The 18841-nt window shown below is 39.1% G+C and overlaps 2 protein-coding genes across 2 annotated transcripts in view; one reads left to right on the forward strand and one right to left on the reverse strand.

Moving 5' to 3' along the window:
* Positions 1 to 4422: 4422 nt before the first annotated feature.
* LOC131300370 (putative protease Do-like 14) overlaps positions 4423 to 18841 on the reverse strand; it is a 31650-nt gene continuing 17231 nt past the window's right edge. The window contains exons 7-11 of the mRNA XM_058326169.1: positions 18685 to 18815; positions 12016 to 12136; positions 9516 to 9608; positions 4925 to 5049; positions 4423 to 4675 (exon numbers count right to left, since the gene is read on the reverse strand). Coding sequence (XP_058182152.1) covers positions 4627 to 4675; positions 4925 to 5049; positions 9516 to 9608; positions 12016 to 12136; positions 18685 to 18815 — 519 coding nt within the window. The 3' untranslated portion in view covers positions 4423 to 4626. The remainder of the gene's footprint in view (positions 4676 to 4924; positions 5050 to 9515; positions 9609 to 12015; positions 12137 to 18684; positions 18816 to 18841) is intronic.
* LOC131300372 (uncharacterized) lies at positions 12136 to 17329 on the forward strand. Its single transcript, XM_058326170.1, has 2 exons — positions 12136 to 15529; positions 17093 to 17329. Exon 1 carries the CDS (start codon positions 13379 to 13381, stop codon positions 14033 to 14035), a length of 657 nt encoding a protein of 218 aa, XP_058182153.1. The 5' UTR covers positions 12136 to 13378; the 3' UTR covers positions 14036 to 15529; positions 17093 to 17329.

Below are 18841 nucleotides of genomic sequence, written 5' to 3' on the forward strand. Positions count from 1 at the left end.
TGGGGAATCAAATACCGTAAGTAAACTAATCTGGAAGCCCAGATTAGGGTGTCTACATATAGCTTTTTGTATTTAGAACTGTGTATCTATTTGTCTGCTATTTCTGCTTAAGAAGGCCTTTGGAATCCTTCTGGTCATGCTCTAGAGCCCAGATGATGCAAAGCCAAGCACTGGACAAGAGATACAACTGGTGTATGGTGTTTTACTACAAGCGTACGGTAGTTGTATCCAACATAGTGGTTGGCCCTTGCATGGTATTTAGGCCTTAGCCTCTATTTACTTCCCCACATTGTTTATGAGGTGTCTTGTCCATTTTGTTTCCTTAGATTCATTTATGTTGTCTGTATCTGTATGAAACTGGTTATGTGAATTGCGTGGTTTGTCTTGGGTGTGCACTGGTCCTTTCCAAAGCCCAAAGGGTTGAAAGCAAGAACTGTGAGTTTAGGGTACTGGTGTACGCTAGTCATGGTGTGGCATGCGCAGGTCAGGTTTGCATGCAGTGGTTCGTCCAGTGCATGCAGGTTTCTTCTTGCATACGATATCCTCGACTGTTGTGTTCCAGTCTGTTTAACGCGCTTATAGGTGCTTGTTCTCAATCTATAGTAATTATTCCAATAAGTCATCCATCACATTTTGTCACATAAATGCAAACTTGTTACAGTTTTAATCCCCTTCAACTGTTCCCCGTCCTAACTGGCTGAAAATGATTAACGAGAGAAAAATGCAAATGTTTTATAAGATGCCAAAGTAGAGACCGATCTCTGGATTGGGCGAGAGGGGTGCCATAAAACCCTTTTCCTCTCGTAACCTGGCTGCCGAACCTCAGATATCGAAGGCGACGACGGTCCAGCCTACAAGCCTTTTTCAAATCAAATAACGTAGCAAACGTTTCAAGTTCGGTTCCTTGGGTGCATACCGCAAAATCCGAGTGGCGACTCTGAATTGAAGCGTTTCGTCGCACTTTTCCAAAAGGGGCGCACCCGATTTTATACTAAAACAAGAAATTTCCGAGGATGCGTGCCCACGTGAAGGAAAGAGACTAGTTCTGCAGAGACCCATATTTTTTTTTATTATTCCAGAGTTTTATAAAATGTTAGAATACGGATTGCACGTGAGAGAATGTTGTAGTTGTTTATTTTGGGATTAAACGCGAACTAGCGAGAGAGTATAAGGGTAATTAGGTGAGAGGTGCATGTGTGTGTGGTGCAAGTGTAGGGAATTATTTTCCCATCTCACTCTCTCAATTATTCCAGGAGAGACTTTTTTTTTCTTTTGAACAGCAGAAACTTTTCATTACTAAGTAAAATCCCACAAAGGGTACAAGAACCAGATTCGGAGCCTTTGGTTGGGTAGAGACCTCAACTTACGGGTTATCCAAAAGGACCGGGAGAACAAGATCCAAACAGACCGAGTGAACAAGCCCTCAAAGGGCGATAAATCCGCACAGGGACAGAAAAATAAACTGACAAAGCAATCGACCACTTGAAACCCGCTAATCAGACGCCATTGACTGCCGCAAGCTGCAAATCTCGCCAACAAATTGCAAAGAAATACGCCTGCGGCAAAAGGCACAGATTTGTAACTGCGAAAGGACCAAGGAAACGCTAACGCAGAAAGAGTGTTGTCCTGTGAGGCCACCAACACCTCATCCATCCCACCACCATTAACACAGCTGTCGGAGACAACCTTCGCACTTTACTCTCTCATTTCTCTCATCTCAGCCGGCTCTCTCTACTCCTATCACTCTCTCTTCGGCTCTCTCTCACTCTCTCATCCTCTCAACCAAAAAACCCACCAAAATCACTTGAAACCTACACAAACCAACCTCCAATTTGTCTTCTAAATGCAATTCAAGCTTTGAATTTCTTGGGTCAAGCTTGGGGAAGGATTATTCAGTTGATATTGAAGATTTTAGAGTCTAGGGCTTGAGTAATCTCGTGGGTTCGGCTTTGAAACTCGAGGTAGGGATTTCTTACTCTCGTTAGACGTTTATGTGATGATTATGTATCTAGATTGTGCTTTGTTTCGTTGTTTGAACTGAGTTTTGGATTCCAGAGAAAATCTGCAGAAGGTTCTGTTTGTTCCCAGATGTGACCGACACACGCATCCTCAACTCGCGCGCACCGATCCTCAACTTGCTCGCGCATCTAACATGGCCACACCGTACTACTCTTGGCCGCTTGTTTTGACACTTGGCTGCGTCATATTACTCTTGGTCGCTTGTTTTGACACTTGGGTGCATCGAATTGCATGACAGTTTGTTTTCGTCTCCCTAAGAATTCAAAGATTACTCTTGTTTCGCCGTTTCGACTTATTACTTCCAATACAAACAGAACATGTCTAAATCTTTCTCAAACAAGATTGTTCGTGTCCTAAAGACTCGTTGATTGATACCATCCCTCTGGCGATCATTTAATGAAATTCTAGTGTTGTAATAAACGGAAAATGTATTATAAGGTTGATAGGAGTACCGTAGGCTATAAGGAGTAATGTGGTGAGTGTTATGGGTAGATATAAGCTTGTCTAGTGATCCAATGGGTAGTATTGTGATTCGTATTCTCTCCACTCGTAGAATCCTTTAGATTCCTTGGGCATACACTGTACGAACTCCAAGTGTAGAAACTAGAAGATCAGGCATCGTAGAGTCTAGTCGTGGGTTGATACATGGTATGTGAAGGTACGGGGATGTACTTAGAGATACGGTGAGAATGTGTGTATTCGCTTATACGCATTACGGTAGATTGTTGGTTTCATAATATCATGTGATAGATTAAATGGCTTTAGACTTGATTGAATGGCTTGATATTTGTGAAATGGATAGATGAAATAAATGTTAAAAACAAACGGACACAACGAGAACTTGTGATATGTTGTTAATGAGAACTTGACATGAACGCATGAACACTGTTGATTTCGCCATGGACATTCGGCGAGGTTAAAAGAGGAGTAACGCTACAATGCGTATAAATGGGTATCACTTGTTATGTGATAGGTCCCGGAGCATATAAATGGATGTCACTTATTATGTGACATGTCCCGGAGCACACGCGATACATGCAAAAACCTTGATTGATGAGATATGAGATTTTATTGGAATAAAAAGAAAGATTGGTTTTACCAAGTTGACTTGTTTTAAAAGGAAAATGATTTTTATTAAAAATCCTCCAGCTATTCTTGAGCGAATCAACTATTTTCGGTATTCATGCACAAAATCAACGGACTCTAGCTATTCAAGCTCGAATTAACGGAGCTTGACCATTAATGGTCATGTATTTCTCTATATCACATCTATTTGAAAACAAATGAATTTTGGAAGGACTATGATGATGGATGAAACAAATTTTGATGACGAACGATAAAGAAGTGAGAAATGATTGTGGATTCATGTGTTATGTGGTAAAACGGGAAAATTTTTAGTGCCGAGCGGGTACCATGTGTTGCCCGCTCCTGCATCCGAGCCGTCTGTTTTGTTTTTGAACGGCTCAAATTTGGAGAGAGAAAATGTTGGGGTAAGAGAAGAGAGTTTCAATCCGAGCCGTCCAAAAGTGTATCGGACGGCTCGGATGCGCCGAGCGGGTACCATGTGAGATATACCCGCTCGGCACTGAAAAATCTCTTGGTAAAACGGCTGTGAACTTGATATTTGGTTTATTATGTTTGATGTGGGAAAATTAATGGTTCTAATTAGACATATGAGTTAATGAGTGTTGCACATAGGACATCTAGAGTCCTTTGACCATAGCATGTTGTTCTTTGATAGTCATACTTACCTTGGGCACATTCGTCGTAGCTCACTCACTCTAGAAGCATAACACATTGTATTTTCATATAACTTGAATATAGATTTCTTTACTGGACACATGGTTTGCTCAACCCTTCATTATTTCAAGTACAGCACAAGAGCACAGGCATGAAGTGTTTAGGGTGCTTGCAGACATCACTGTCAAAAGCTATTTTCAAAAGTTATCCTAGTATTATTGTAAAATAAACCGTATTGCACTGTATCGTTTATTTTTAAAATGTTGTAACTATTAAACCGGTTTATCCAAATTTGAGAATTGTAATGTCCTTTGGGGTATTATTTATCTTATCGCAAGGATTTCAATTATCTAAAGTTATTACTCGTTATTTATGTTGAAAATCGTGGGCATGACAAGTTCTCAGTTTACACAAGCAAAGAACTGTGGCTCAGCAACTAACAGCATAGGATTGTTGGGATCCAACTTCTGGTACTTTGGGAAAAAATTCTGGTGTGAAATCCAAGATCATTTTAAGCTCTGCCAACCAATACCCCCACAACACTTAATCACCAAAAGATAACCTATAACTGCCAGATTGGAAAAAGAAGAAAATACCTGTTGCGAATGGAGGAAACTATAACACTCCATTGACGTAATTAAATCCAAATATGCAGACATCTAATTAGGAAATGAATCTAATGTATAGAAATGAATCTAATGTATACAAAACAAGACAAAGCATAATTAAACAACTTGCGGCTATATCAATAAATACTAGACCTATGTTAGGCAGCAAACCAAAGTTGACCATTACTAAATAAATACCACTCCGGAAAATCTCCGTGTTCATACATTCCAGTTACAACTCCACTGCACATGAACATCCCTACCGAATGCACCCAACGCACACCTCACGCTTTTCGGGGAGAGGCCATCTGAGAGGACAAGGCAAATGGTCAAAATTCAAAATGAAGGATAAATTGTTGTTGTGAATTAATAAAACCACCACATGACGGACAAATGAATGCCACTTATCAAATAGATCACTGAAATTCAACCCAAATGTCGAGAGAAAATAGTCAAAAGAACAATCCAATCAATTTTCACAAACTGTCATAAAAATCACATGAATTTACAACCCTTTTAAAGATGATAGTGATAGTAACATAATGCTTACAAGATACCTGTAAAATTTATCAGGGCGAGTCTCATTAGCCGTCACAGTTATCTGCAAACGTTGACCACTTGTTTCCCGTACCACAACCAACTCCACAAATTCCCCAGTCTGCTCCAACATCATTCCATAGAACTACATCAAGAGAAAATTTAAACATACACACATGGCAAGTGGTAAATGATTAATTGTAGGAAAGAATTTTTGAGGGAAAAGAAACGGTACCATGTTAAAAAGTTGTGCATATGTAAAGAAGCTGGACGAGTTGATCAAGAAGAGTGGAAAGAAATTTATCAACTACTCAGTTTGTCATCTGGAAGTGTCATGGAACTCTTGATTGCTTGGAAAGGTGCTACAGTGGAAAAAAGAAGGAAGCGTGTTTGGACTATGATCTTTCTTTGTTTGATGTAGGTGATTTGGCGTGAAAGGAATTCAAGATGCTTTGAAGGAGTTGAAAAGCCTTTATTTAAAATCAAACGTTTTTTGTTAAACATCTTGTATAGTTGGGACAAGAATGATAGTTTTCCATCTCTTGACCAATTTTTAGATTGGTTTTGAGTTTTTTTTGTCGCATAGGAGTGCAAGTGTATAAGGCCGGCATTTTTGTCTTATGGGCTTTTATTGTATACGGGTGGCATTCCTTTAATGCCTTTGTGGTGAACTCAGAAGTTACAGACTCAGGAAAGCATTTATGCAACATATGTAGGTATCATCTGCCATTTTAGAGAACAAGTTGGGGCTTCCGGTCAATGTTCTAAAAATCACTAGGCGCTAGTCGGGCGGGAAAGGGGCACGTAGCGCCTAGGTGCTGACTAGTCGGCCTCCTAGGACCTAGGCGAGGACTAGGTACTCGACTAGTCGGCTATCTAATTTAGGCGTCGGACCACAGCCTAGCGCCTAGGCGGAGACTAATCGGCCTAGGCGGCCACCTTTTAGAACACTGCTTCCGGTGGTGATGAACAGAAGAGGGAGGACAAATAATAATGGATAAAATTATTCATCTTCCATTAGTGTCTGTAATGGAGATGGACAAATTGTTAGGATTAAATGATAAAAAAATTGTTAGGATTAAGTGAGGTTGATGTGGGGTTTGATGTTTGCCCTAAATAATCTAAACATTTAGACTTTACATTGACACAACTAAAACTGCGGGGCTTCTTTTGTTACAAGGGTCAAGATCAATATCTTGTTTAAGGTTCATGAGGACGGGGAGGAACCACCGCCCAATGTTGCTTCTACGAAAGTACGTCTCTAGTGGCTAGTAGGAGGTGGGATTACGTTATGATCTAATTATCATATAAAAAGAAAAAACCCACCAACCCAATTTTGAATTTTCTTGTGTCCTTTTTCGTTTCCTCACAAAAGCCATCCTCCCCAAACCACATAGTGAAGTAGTGATCTTACTAATTTAGAGGGCAAACTCCATTTGTATGCCTAAGATAGGCTGAAAGTTAATCATTGACCCCGGGAACAAACTTCACAAGAGTAAAAAATTTCGAACAATTTGTAGGAGCTTACAAGCAAGAAAGCCTGAAATACTTCTACAGAGACAGAGGGGACAAGTGTCCCTGCAGACATAGTTTGGAATGTAGTTGTTTAATTTGTATAAGAAAGGACCTTCTGATTTATCTTGTGGAGAACAATTTTGATATGTTCCAAACAACATACTAGAACAAAAAAAAGCACAGACGTCAGTTTCATAGTTTTTAATGTCCTTATTTAATATTTTAGGTTTCATTTTGATATTTTGCTATGTAATGTTAGATAGTTTCAAACTAAGGGGTTGTATGATAACCCAAATTCAGCACTTTAAAACTGAATGAGTTAAGTGATAAGTGATTTAAGTATTTTGATAACCACATTTTACATTGCTTAACCGATTAAGTGCCTCTTAAAATGTAGGCTAAATAGTTAATAAAAACTAAGTAGCTTTGAGCTGCTTAATTCTAATTGAATTCATGAGTGTTTGCATTCAACCCTTTCCCACCACTACCCTCCACACCATTGCCACTATCATGGCCGTCAACACCACCACCACCACCATCTCCACCAATTTGGCCGCTTCTATCACCACTGCTACTATAGATACCACCACCACTATCACCACCACCATCACTCCCACTGTCGTCACCACCACTCCTCTGACCACCACCACCACCACCACCACCACCACCACCACCACCACCACTATCACAAATATATGGTGGCCATTAGTAAAATTAAAATAGAATCACTATAACTAATTGAACTAGAATTAATATAAAATGTCTAAATTCAGTACTTAAGATGTTCATCAAACAGCTTTTCAGCTTAAAAAATTCAGAATTCAGCTTTCAATACTAAAATTTTCTGCTTTCAGCTTTTAGTTTCTAGTTTTATCAAACAGCATCTAAGTCTATGAAAAGTATGATACAAAGCACTATGTCTTCGAAGGTCGTGTTATAAGTATTTCAAGACGTTGTGTTAGTGTGTCTATGTCACGTCATGTCCGTGCTTCTTAGCTTACAAAATTTGTGGGTTCTAAAGGCATGTCGGGGTTTTTTTTTTCAGTTGAAAGAGGTTGATTGGGTTGTTCCAATGAGATTTGTCTAAGTGTTCGTTGTATCCAACAAGGCGGCTATTCTTTAGGATTTTGTAACTTTTACAGTGTTATGAGGCAAAAAGTTAGAAGAAGTTAGAAGATTTGTAACTTTTACGGTGTTATGAGGCAAAAAGTTAGAAGTTAGAAGATAAGTTGGAAGCAGTCCTACTAGTAAAGTATTTTTAATTTGTCTTCTTTTCAGGCGTGTGTAGGTTGGAAGTGGAAAGTCCTTTATTAAAACTATTTGTCATTTGTCTTTTTTTTTTTCTTTTTGCTATTTTAGTCAATTGCTTGTCTTCCTCCACTCTAATATAAAAGAAAATAAGTATAGATTCTCTAGTCATTATAGGCCCTCAGAATCACATAATAGGAAGGTTCTTTGAAGACATCGGATTATTGCTGTGGTTTTACTATTTTTGTTGTTGCTGTTAATAACTTAATATAGAGCAACTTATATCATCATTACTGTTCAAATGGATAGGCAAGGGATTGCATGCGCTCAAACTTTCTTCATCAACACTTCCTTCACAAGTTCCAGACGATAATCTGTTTGTGCAGGTTGGAGGGGTCCTGGTGAGGTCGACTGAGATCTGGAAGATGGCAGGCACAGATAGAGAGACTCAAGAACAAAGGAGGTGGAGCAGATGAGAGATGGAGCTACCACGGTAAAGGAGACGGAGCAGTGGGAGAGATCTGAGAGTATTCTCTGGTTAGACCGAAAGAAGGGTATAGTGGTATGAGTCTGAGTATCAGTGTTAGTCTTCATGTTTTGCCTTGGGACAGCCCCTATATATAGGAGGGGCTTATCAATTGCCTGGGGACAAGTGGCCCTCTTGTATTGGTGAGGCACCTCGGGTACAAGGGTACGATGGAGGACCACTCTCCTGTTGCTAGGTGGTGCTCCTCCGTTGGCTGCCATACAAGTAGTGGAGCTTGTCTCCACGGATGCGTCCCTGACAAGTCAGAGGACGCGTCCCTGGCTCTATGTGGAGATCATTCTAATCCTGTTAGAGGTATCTTTGGAGTTCTGGTCAGTCATGCAATCCCTTTCTCCGTGTTAGGACGAGGCGGCGTGGCTCCCCCTCAAGAGGAGGGATTGCGACCTCTAATGAGCCTCCATCTCTAACCTCTGATCCACAAATCCTCCTACGTTTCCGTGTGAGGTATCAGGACTCTGCTCACAGTCCTGATATGTGAGGGTGCCCTCGAGACCCTCTGGGGGGTGTCGAGGGTTGTCCCAAGGTTGGTGCTTCCGAGACGTCTTCGACCTGCAGATGAATGTCAAGATGATTGGGCTGCCACGTGGCAGGGGGAGAAGGGGAGACACGGGGCAGCCTAGGTACCATGTACGTATACAATCACATCTATAAATATAGGCACACAACATAACAGAATCGGGAGAATACTTGTAACACAAGATAATCACAAAAGGAAATCTTTAAGTTCAAGGATCAAGGACATTGTAAATATGAAATAAGTCTAGTATATTGGCCTGACAAGTATACGCTAGTTATTGATCATAATCCCAAAGCTCTCGTCTGAGGCTGAATTTAATGATAAAGTAAAGAAAAAGGTAGAGTTCCCGCCTCATTTAATAAGGACAACACTAATAATGATGAAAAAAGTCTTGTAATTTATATTTATAATATTCCATAAAGCATTAAAAGCACTAGAACAGAGTGAAACAACGAAGAGGAACCATGTTTTTCCTCGCCAGCTAGGTTATCCCATTTGAAAGGGTACATTTCTATACAAAAAGTGTTGCATAGGAGCATGATAGCTATTTAAGGACAACACTAACAATGATGAAAAAAGTCCTGCAATTTATAATATTCCATAAAACATTAAAAGCACTAGAACAGAGGGAAACAACGCAGAGGAACCATGTTTTTCCTGGCCAGCTAGGTTATCCCCTATGAAAGGGTACATTTCTATACAATAAGTGTTGCAAAGGAGCATGATAGCTATTTAAGGATGCAAACAGCACTTTCCAATAACAGCAATGATAAAAGTGGTATACCTCCAAAAAACTCCGGACATCTTTGTTGCCGCATTGAATGATAACATCACCACTGCATATTCCACTACATTCAGCAGGGGACCCTTCAATAACCTACTTGATTATTGGGAAGATTATGTAGAGCAGTATAAAAGAATTAGGTATATCTCAGTTGATGCATATGACGATACATACACACACACTTGGCAATTTTTCTCTTCTAAATATCCTACCAAGGATTAAGCTATCAAAGCTAGTTAGTATGTAGTATGCTTTATAATTTAACATTGCAATTGGATTCTTTACCAATTTTTGTTCATGAAAGTCTGGTTCCAATAAAGAGCTGAAAATGCTTAAAGATACTGCCAATCGAAACCATTTCTGAGAAACTGGAAAAAGGTAGACAGCTTCCTTGCAAAAAAGAAACAAGAAAAAGAAACTTAACTAGAACACTACATTATGTAATTTTTTTGGTAAGTAGAACCCTAAGTTCAGTAATGCGCGCACTGAAAAGCTTTTGCTTCTTGAGTAGAAACACTTGCGCAAAATGAAGATTTCCGCCCCCCGCCCCCCCCCCCCCCCCCCAAAAAAAAAAAACAAAAAACAAAAAACAAAAAACAAAGCAAAAATGTTGCTTATAGCGGGGATCAGGTGCAGTTTACCCCCCTATGGTTCGACTTATGTGCGGTTTACCCCCTATCGCCTGGGAATATGCAAAGCACCTCCCATAAACTGCTACCTCTATATTTTTTGTCCATACTAATGATCGGACACAGAAACCAATATTTCCTACCAATATGATCTTGCAAAATGACATAAATGCTGTCATATTCTTCAAAGTAATCTGATCATATTCTTCAAAGTAATCTGAAACCCTTTATCTAACAGTAACCAACCCAAACCCACAGAAAAACGAAAGGAAGAAGCAAATCAACCCAAACCCACAGAGCAATGAAAGGAAGGAGCATATCGAACACCATGGATTGGCATCGAACCCCAAAAAGGCTCCTATCAAACCCTGTATCAAAGAATCTAACCTGAGAGCAGGGGTGAAGGGCTATGTTACATGGATACGGGTGCAGGAGTATATCTACAGGTCGGACACCTAAAGTTTAAAAATTGGAGATGCGTGAATATGGATCTAGATTTCAACATGGCCACATGGGTACGGGGATACGTTAAATAATATTTTTCAAAATATATTCTCTATTTTTTTAAATTTCATATACTGTAGACCTGTAGATGTAGTAGTTAAGAGTGCGGATAAGATAGCTTTGGGTAGTAATGCTACGGCGAGGGGAAGACCAAAATTGACATTAGATGTTGTGCGCAAAGATGAGTCTAATGGGTTTGAGTGAACAACTATCCTTGAAAGAGCTCAATGGAGAAAAAGGATTCATGTAGCCGACCCCAATTGATTGGGACATAAAGCTCGGTTTGGTTTGATTTTATGTACTAAAAATACTTGTATTCTTTTGTTTTGTCATCACAGATAATAAAAGTCCATTAAAATTATTTTTGCAGCCTATAAAGAATTCTGGAATCTACTTCCATTAGTAGCCCTAAAAGAATTAATAAGTCCATTACAACATACAAGCCCAATTTGCACCCCAAAAAATTAAACAAACCCTAAAGCCCAAAGGAATAACTTTCACTTTTAGAAGGGCAAGCGTAGAACCAACGCTGTTATTCTTCTTCATGTAGAACAATGGTCCGTCGGCTTCCGGCAACGACCAACCCACAGCAACGATTGTCTTCGATGCCAGGTACAGTTCCTCTTTCCTCTTCTATTCTTCATCCTCTTCTTCTTCTCCTCCTTCTTCTCTTCTTATTTTTCTTCGTGGGTGAACCAGGTCTGGAAAAAAGGTCATATCTGAATTTTTTCTGCCGGATCCTGTAAGTATCCCGCAGCCTTATTGTGTCGTGTCGACACAGGTTCTTTTCCCAAACCGTGTAACATAGGTGAAGAGACAAATTACCATATGAGATGTCCAAATCTTTTTTGTTGCCTCCTCAGTCCTCTCTATTAGCTTCAAATATATTACGAAAATTAAGGCTGATTTTTTATCTGCATAGATTAATATTGTTTAAATATTGCAGAGAGAAAGCGAGAGATGGACATTTAGATTGTGCTTTTTAGTCCAAAACCACTGGGAGGTGGTCTCCACATTTCCATGCGATAGAGGTAAACACACAAAGCAAACCTCGGGGTGTAAATTGGATTTTGCCCGAAAGAAATATCCCATATAGATAAATTAAAATTTGTTCAATATCCAAGCTCATTTATGAAATAACTAATAATCAATGTGTTGCACATACAAAGCACCTTAAGCAAAGTTTTAAAAAGTTATCAACAAAAGAACCCATCCCAAAATCCCCCACCTCCTCGGTGCACTTTGAATCCATTGCAGGTGTCAAAAATTGAAGTAACATTTTCTTCCACAACAACTTATTGACAAGAACAAGATGCAAAGTTGCCCCAAAGAAGATCCATCTTCAAAAGGTGTAGCAGAGAACATACCTCTTCAACAAGAACACCTTTGGAGATATTGGGGAACTTTTGTTTAATTTTATCCAATATCCCTAGGCTTCCCGCATGAAGATTAGTCATTTCCATTCCAAGCCAAGGTCGACAAAATCTCCTATGTCATGACAAAAACCATTAGACCATTAAAATATATTTTTGGAAAATTCTATTGAATGCAAAGACAATCTAACAAACTCCTGACTACATTTATTTTTTTTATTTTTCCTTTCGGGGTCGGGAGATTGCATGTTATTGAGATCATCAACCTACAGATATACCATGCAAAGTGCAAAGCAGAAAATAACACTTTGATCAAAAGAGACTGATACCCTTGCCCTTCTCCACCAAGACATAATGTGACAGAGAGATGCTAAGAACTAAGAAAAATTAGCAAGGCGATTTGTGTTTCTTAGTTTGTTTTGTTGCTCTCAGTTCTTGTGTAATGGATTTAGCCCATCATTTTCCTGTTTTGAGTTCATCTTCTTTTGAGAAAACCCCTAAAAATTCTAAAAACCTAGAAACACTTTCTGCGATGAATGTTGAGAAATTGAATTCCTCTGTTCCTGGTTTGGCTGAAGCTGATTCTATTCATGATAATTTGCTGGATTATTTGGAGTCTGTTACCAAAGAAGTGGAAATTTATTCTAGTGATGACCCAACTGTGCATCAAATCAAAACCCCAACTAAGGAACTTCTCTAATTCTGAAAAAGGAACTAGCCTCTAAAGATTTAGGGGGTAAAGCTGGTTCAAAGGCTGTTCAACCTAAGTGGGTGGATGCCGTAGTTCCTGTTACAGATGCCTCAAATCCATCTCATATGTCTGTCTTACCACCCTCCACAATGTCGTGATTCGAAGGTTGTGGTCTGTCCCCCTCAAGAGGTGGTTGATCTGGGTTCTGAGCTTTGGTCCGATTGTGCGGTTGGGCATTTCCTTGAAAAGGAAGTCCCCTTTTTTGTTGTACAGACCATCGTTAAGAAGATATGGAAAAATATGGGATCTATGAGGTCCTAGCAAATGATCAAGGTTTTTTCTTCTTCAAATTTGCTCAGGATGGGGCGCATAGAGCTGTAATTGAAGCTGGACCCTGGCATATAGCCGGGAAACTTCTGATTCTGAAACCTTGGCCCCCAAATGGAACTAAGGAAAGGTTGAGTACCATCCCTATTTGGGTACAATTTTCCAACGTGCCTCTGGAATTGGACTGCTGATGGGTTAAGCTACATTACTAGTGCTCTTGGGAAGCCTCTATGTGTAGATGCTTTAACAGTGAAGGGTAAGAGGCTCAGCTTTGAAGGATTTGTGCGAAAATTAATGTTGACTCTCCTTTATTGGACACAGTGGAAGTAGAATACACTAATGGGGATTCAGCTATTATCAATGTTAAGTACCCATGGAAGCCTTCTAGGTGTTCTAAATGTCGTTTTTGGGCACTCTGAGGCTAGCCACACTGAAGCCAGTGCTCCTAAGGATGTTATGAATTCTGCAAATACTGAGAAAGATACTCTGAAGGAGGCTGCTGTTGATATTCCTCATGTTATTTTGCCATCTATTCTTCCTTTTGAGGAGATTGTTCAGAATGCTATGATGGTCCATGCTGTAGAGCAGGGTAATTCTGGGGTTTTGAGGCAGGTATCTCCTGTAAGGAAATCTGGGTTCTCTGTTGATATTGGGAAGGATAATGTCATGTCTCCTAAAGGTAATACACTCATTATGACAGATGTTATAGTTTCTGAAATTGTTGTTGGAAGCAGGGGGTTGATTAAAAGCAACAGTTCCTCTCCTAAAACTAAGGCTAAGTCCAGCCTTTCTAACACTTTTGATGTCCTCGAATCCACTGTTCATGAGGATGGGCAACCTGTTATGGAAATGGAGATGGATCCCATCCCCCCTTCTCCTGAAGAATGTTCCAGCTTTGCTGTCCCTGTTCCTCTAGTCACTAAGAAGCCTAAAGGAAAAGGGAAAGGAGGTGGTGGTGGTGGTGATGCTCCTTCCAAAAGCAAGGGAACGAGATAAGTTTCTCTTCTCGTTCAATGATGAAAATAGCTGCTTGGAAAATTAGAGGGCTTAACAACCCTCTTAAACAAAAAGAAGTTTTTTCTTTTGTTCAGTCTCAAAGACTTAGTTTGTTTGGGGTTATTGAAACCAAGGTTAGGAGGGATTTTTTGGGACTCCACAGTTGCTCTTAAATTCCTTGTCATTGGTCTCATGTTACAAATGGGGATAATGATGGTAATCCCGCTAGAATTATCCTGGCTTGGGATCCCTTAATCCTGAGCACAAGTGGTCTTGCTATTTCTCCACAGATGATTTTGGTTTTGGTTCGGGGGTTGGAGTGTCACAAGGAATTTTATGTTTCCATCATATATGGTGCTAATGGGGTTCGAGATAGAAGGAAACTTTGGGATGATCTCAGATCTGCTAATGTTTCCATTGCTAATGCTGCTTGGATCCAATTAGGTGACTATAATGTGGTTAGAAGACCAAATGAACGGTTTGTTGGTTTTGATCCTAATGCTGCTAGTGACTTTAATGCTTGTATCTATGATATTGAGGTGGATGATTTGCCTGCCAAAGGTTATTGGTATACCTGGCCCAATAAAAGAGGAGGTGCAGGGGATAACAAGAGTAAGCTAAACAGAGCTATGGTGAATTCTAAGTTGGTGGAGGATTTTCCAGATTCTGAAGCTAGTTTCCTTGCCCCAGGTGTGTCTGATCACTGCAAAATTCTGGTAACCATTCTGAATTCTGCATCTATGAGGAAGCCTTTTAAATTTTTTCTGTTTTTGGATGCTTCATTCTACTTTTAGAGATTTGTTGACTCATTCTTGGACTGCCCGTGGACTGTCAATCTCCTATGCTGCTTCTTTGCCTTAACCTTAAGAGACTTAAACCTGTTTGAGATCCTTAAATAAGGAACACTACTCTAATACAGTTTAAAAGTTGAGCAAGCCAGATTCAGGTTACATCAGGTGCAAGAGGCCTTTTTTACTCACCCCTATGATGCTGCCCATTGTGAAGCTGAAATGAGTGCTCTGAGTAGCTATATGGAATTAATTTTAGCTGAGGAAGGGTTTAAAAAGCAAAAGTCTAGAGTTAAATGGATTTCTCTTGGAGATCAAAACACAAGATTTTTCCATCAAAAATTGTCTATGCATACGATTAAGAACAAGATTCTGATTCTGAGCTTGGTAACTGATTCTGGAGTGAGATTAGAGGACCCCAAGGACATTCAAGAGGAAATTGTTGGATATTACAAAGGCCTTTTGGGTTCTTCTTTCAGTTCCAATGGGAACTTAAAAGCTGAGCTTAGGCAGGCAGCAGTTGCTAGGGTCCCTTCTGAAATAAGTATTGCTTTGATTCAACCTGTTACTGATTTGGAGATAAAGAATGTTATGGTCTCTATTAATGGGGATAAAGCCCCTGGTTATAGCTCTTCATTCTACCATAAGAATTGGGATATCGTAGGTCCTGATGTTATTCTGGCAGTTAAACAATTTTTCAACTCTGGTTATGTAACACCCCGACTTCTTAGAATGAAAAAGAATAAGGAAAAAGTCATTTAACGGGCCGCTTACCATTAGGATTTAGGAAGTAAATTGTTTGTGACTTATTTTCTGCATATGTGTCAATATATAGAACATTATTGCCCTAACCCTGTTAACATTGTCCCCGCGAACCGAAACAATTAATCCGGAAAGAGGCGACATCTCATTATAGGGCGAATCGGATCAAATCCTATTAGAATATCCCTAGATTTTATATAATGAAAGATTATGCAAGGTCCTTCTAGATACACTAAATCTTGCTAGATATGATAAGATTCTAGGTGGATTTTATTAGATATTACAAGATATGATATGATAAGATAAGATATGATTTTATTAGATATTACAAGATTCTAGTTGGATTTTGTTAGATTACATATAGATTTGGAAAGATATTATGAGATATAGTTGGATTTTGTTAGATTATATAAGATTCGATTTGGATATTATTGGATAATATAAGATTATGTTTAGATATTATAAGATTATGATCTAAGATTTGATTTGATATGATCTAGAATCTTCCTTTATTAGTATAAATAGGCATGCCCTTTCACATTCTTTCCACACATCACACCACACACTCCACCAAGAAAATAGAGAAAAAGAAGAGAGAAAAGAAAGGAGAGAAAGAAAAGAGGAGGAAAGAAGAGGAAAAAATAGGTACGAGTCATTCGAAGTAATTCATCATAAGTTAAGTTGGACGAAACGAAAGGTGAGTTATGAATTATCCTTGTTACATGAATTTTTGCAAAGTTTATGTTTTCAAATTATGGTTATTTAACAATAAGGTTATTTTGTAGCAAACATACCGTGAAACTATGATGTTTTGAACAGTTTATGGAAAAAAGGTATTATCGATACATTCGAACGATGTCCCTGAATCTAGGAGACGTTAAAGATACTAATCGGAATGGTGTTACAAGGACGGAATGGAAAAAGGGGCATAGCCAGATGTCCAACTGAATTGATCAATTCATCATGTTATGTTGGGGGTCGCTCCCTCATTACTGGCTGGCGGTAATCGTTGGATGGTATATTGTATATATGGTTTTGTTTATGATATTGGTTACAGTTTAGGCCATGAAAAACTAAACTTATGATTTTGGGTTACAGTTCAAGCCTTGAAAAACTGAAGTTATTTCCCTTGTGTTTATTTGATCATGAAAAGAATTTTAAAGATTCCATGGTAGGTCATGTAACTCTGATAATTCATAAACTCACACAAGCAGTGGCTTATGTTTGTTGAAATCTTTCCTTTTTCAGGTAATCATGATTAGAAGGGCGGCCGAGTAACAATGTTGTTAAGCTTATGTTATGATTATGTAATGAATAAGAGAAGAGTGTAGCCTATGTTAATCTTAGCATAATGAATAAATAGTGATTGTTGATTATTAGAGAAGGCTTCCATAAATGTTATGGTTATTTCTTAGGGTAAAGAAAAGAGGGTCAATAGAGGCCTCTGGTGAGACGGACTCACTGGCCGGTCACGATATTCAAATCCGCTAGATTTGGGTCGTGACAGGTTACTTGTTGAGAGAGTGGAACTCTTCAGAATCCTCAGCTCCTATTACTATAAAAAGACTATAGACCAATAGCCTGCTGTAATGTTACATACAAATGTATCTCCAAGGTTCTCATGGCCAGGCTGCAACCTCTGTTGCCTTCTCTCATTCAACCTAATCAATCTGCCTTTCTTAAGGGGAGATCTATAGTGGATAATGTGTTGCTCATGCAAGAATTGGTTAGGGATTACCACCAAAATAAAGGGACTGACTCAATTCATGGAATGGCTGGTGCATCATAATAACAACTCTCAATTTTTGTGCTCGGTTTCAAAGCTTGCATTGGTTGCTCTCATTTACCATGTGGGTGGGGGGGAGAACGGAATAGCAGAAATTTTAAAGCTCATGGTTGTACTGCTCGGCAACTGGAAATTAAAGTGAAGACTGACATTAGAGCTTGTGTAAGCTCTTGGCGAAGGGTCAGGACAGCGGCAACTATAGCCCTTTGCTCCTCCTGGAATTTCTCTGATAGAATATTTAGCAGTGCTTAGCTTGTTGTTTTCTTTAGCTCTGTTTCCTATTCTCATGCTCCAAGATCCAAATACCAGCTTGTTGTGATTGGTTCTTGGTCTGTTTTGACTCTTGTTTGTCTGCGGTATGCCCTGTGCGTTGTAGCTTGGGTTTCTTCTAATAAATTTCAACTTACCCAAAAAATAAAAAAATTAGTAATAAAATTTTTGAAGGGAATGAGAAGGGATTTTCCTAAAGTGAAAAAAATGAGACCTACAGAAAATTAGGAATGGTTGTCAAAGCAACGTCCCCATACAACAGAGTTGACCAAGCGGGGAAACAGTAAGATACCAATCGCCAAGCAAACTTACTAGCGACTACCTCCACGATCTTCTTCATGTAACTATTTCATTGTGTGTTGGAGATGGGTGTACATGGTAATGAAGACTTGACAAAAATGACCCCACCTTTGTACACTAGGTCCTTATCCACCTTTCTAGAGTTTATTATGCTCTTCCTGTCTTCCAAACACTAATCCACTTGCAAAATGAACTTGGGATTTCTGCTGTACAATATAAGTAATATTCGAAAGGCTACAGTTTAAGAGTTCAATAACAAAACTAGGGTTATAATCTGTAATTGGATAGAATTGAAGACTTGTTAGGACTTAGGATTAGGTCCAAGAATTCCTAGATAGCAACTAAAGGGAGTTTTAAGGGATCTTTTTACAAGGATTAAGGGAAAAGTTAATAAGAAAGGTGACAGCAAAATCTCTCTCCAAAAAACAAATTAGACTCGTTATGACCACTGGTTTGTAGCCATCAAAAGAGAAATTAAAAGTGGATTAAGCAAAAACTATATTGTCCTATTCACCCACTTAGGACTACTTTCAGAATGTACAACGCCCTCAACTAGAAGTGGTGCTCTGGACGATAAAACTAATTGTGCATAAGAAAAATCTCCTGTCTTCTCATGCGTGCATGTTAAACATTCTAACAAATCCCATATGTGCATGCTGCTAGTTACTAAAAAACAAAACAAAAAGCCATTCAAAAAAAAAAGAAAAACACATTTCGAAATGACACAGAACTTTTGAACATACCCATATATCTTGAAGTGCTCTAGGCATTTAACAACTATGTTGATAGGAAGAAAGGGAGTACATAGAGAATCATAAAAATTGACTCCTATCACTTCTCCATAGCGATTGACAAGGGGTCCACCAATACCACACTAGCAAAAGAATAACCATTAGTATG

The sequence above is a fragment of the Rhododendron vialii genome, chromosome 9a (assembly GCF_030253575.1).
Source record: "Rhododendron vialii isolate Sample 1 chromosome 9a, ASM3025357v1".
Classification (NCBI taxonomy): Eukaryota; Viridiplantae; Streptophyta; class Magnoliopsida; order Ericales; family Ericaceae; genus Rhododendron; species Rhododendron vialii.

Coding starts and splice junctions, on each gene's coding strand:
- LOC131300372 (XM_058326170.1), top strand. CDS start 13,379: ATGGGGATTCAGCTATTATCAATGTTAAGTACCCATGGAAGCCTTCTA.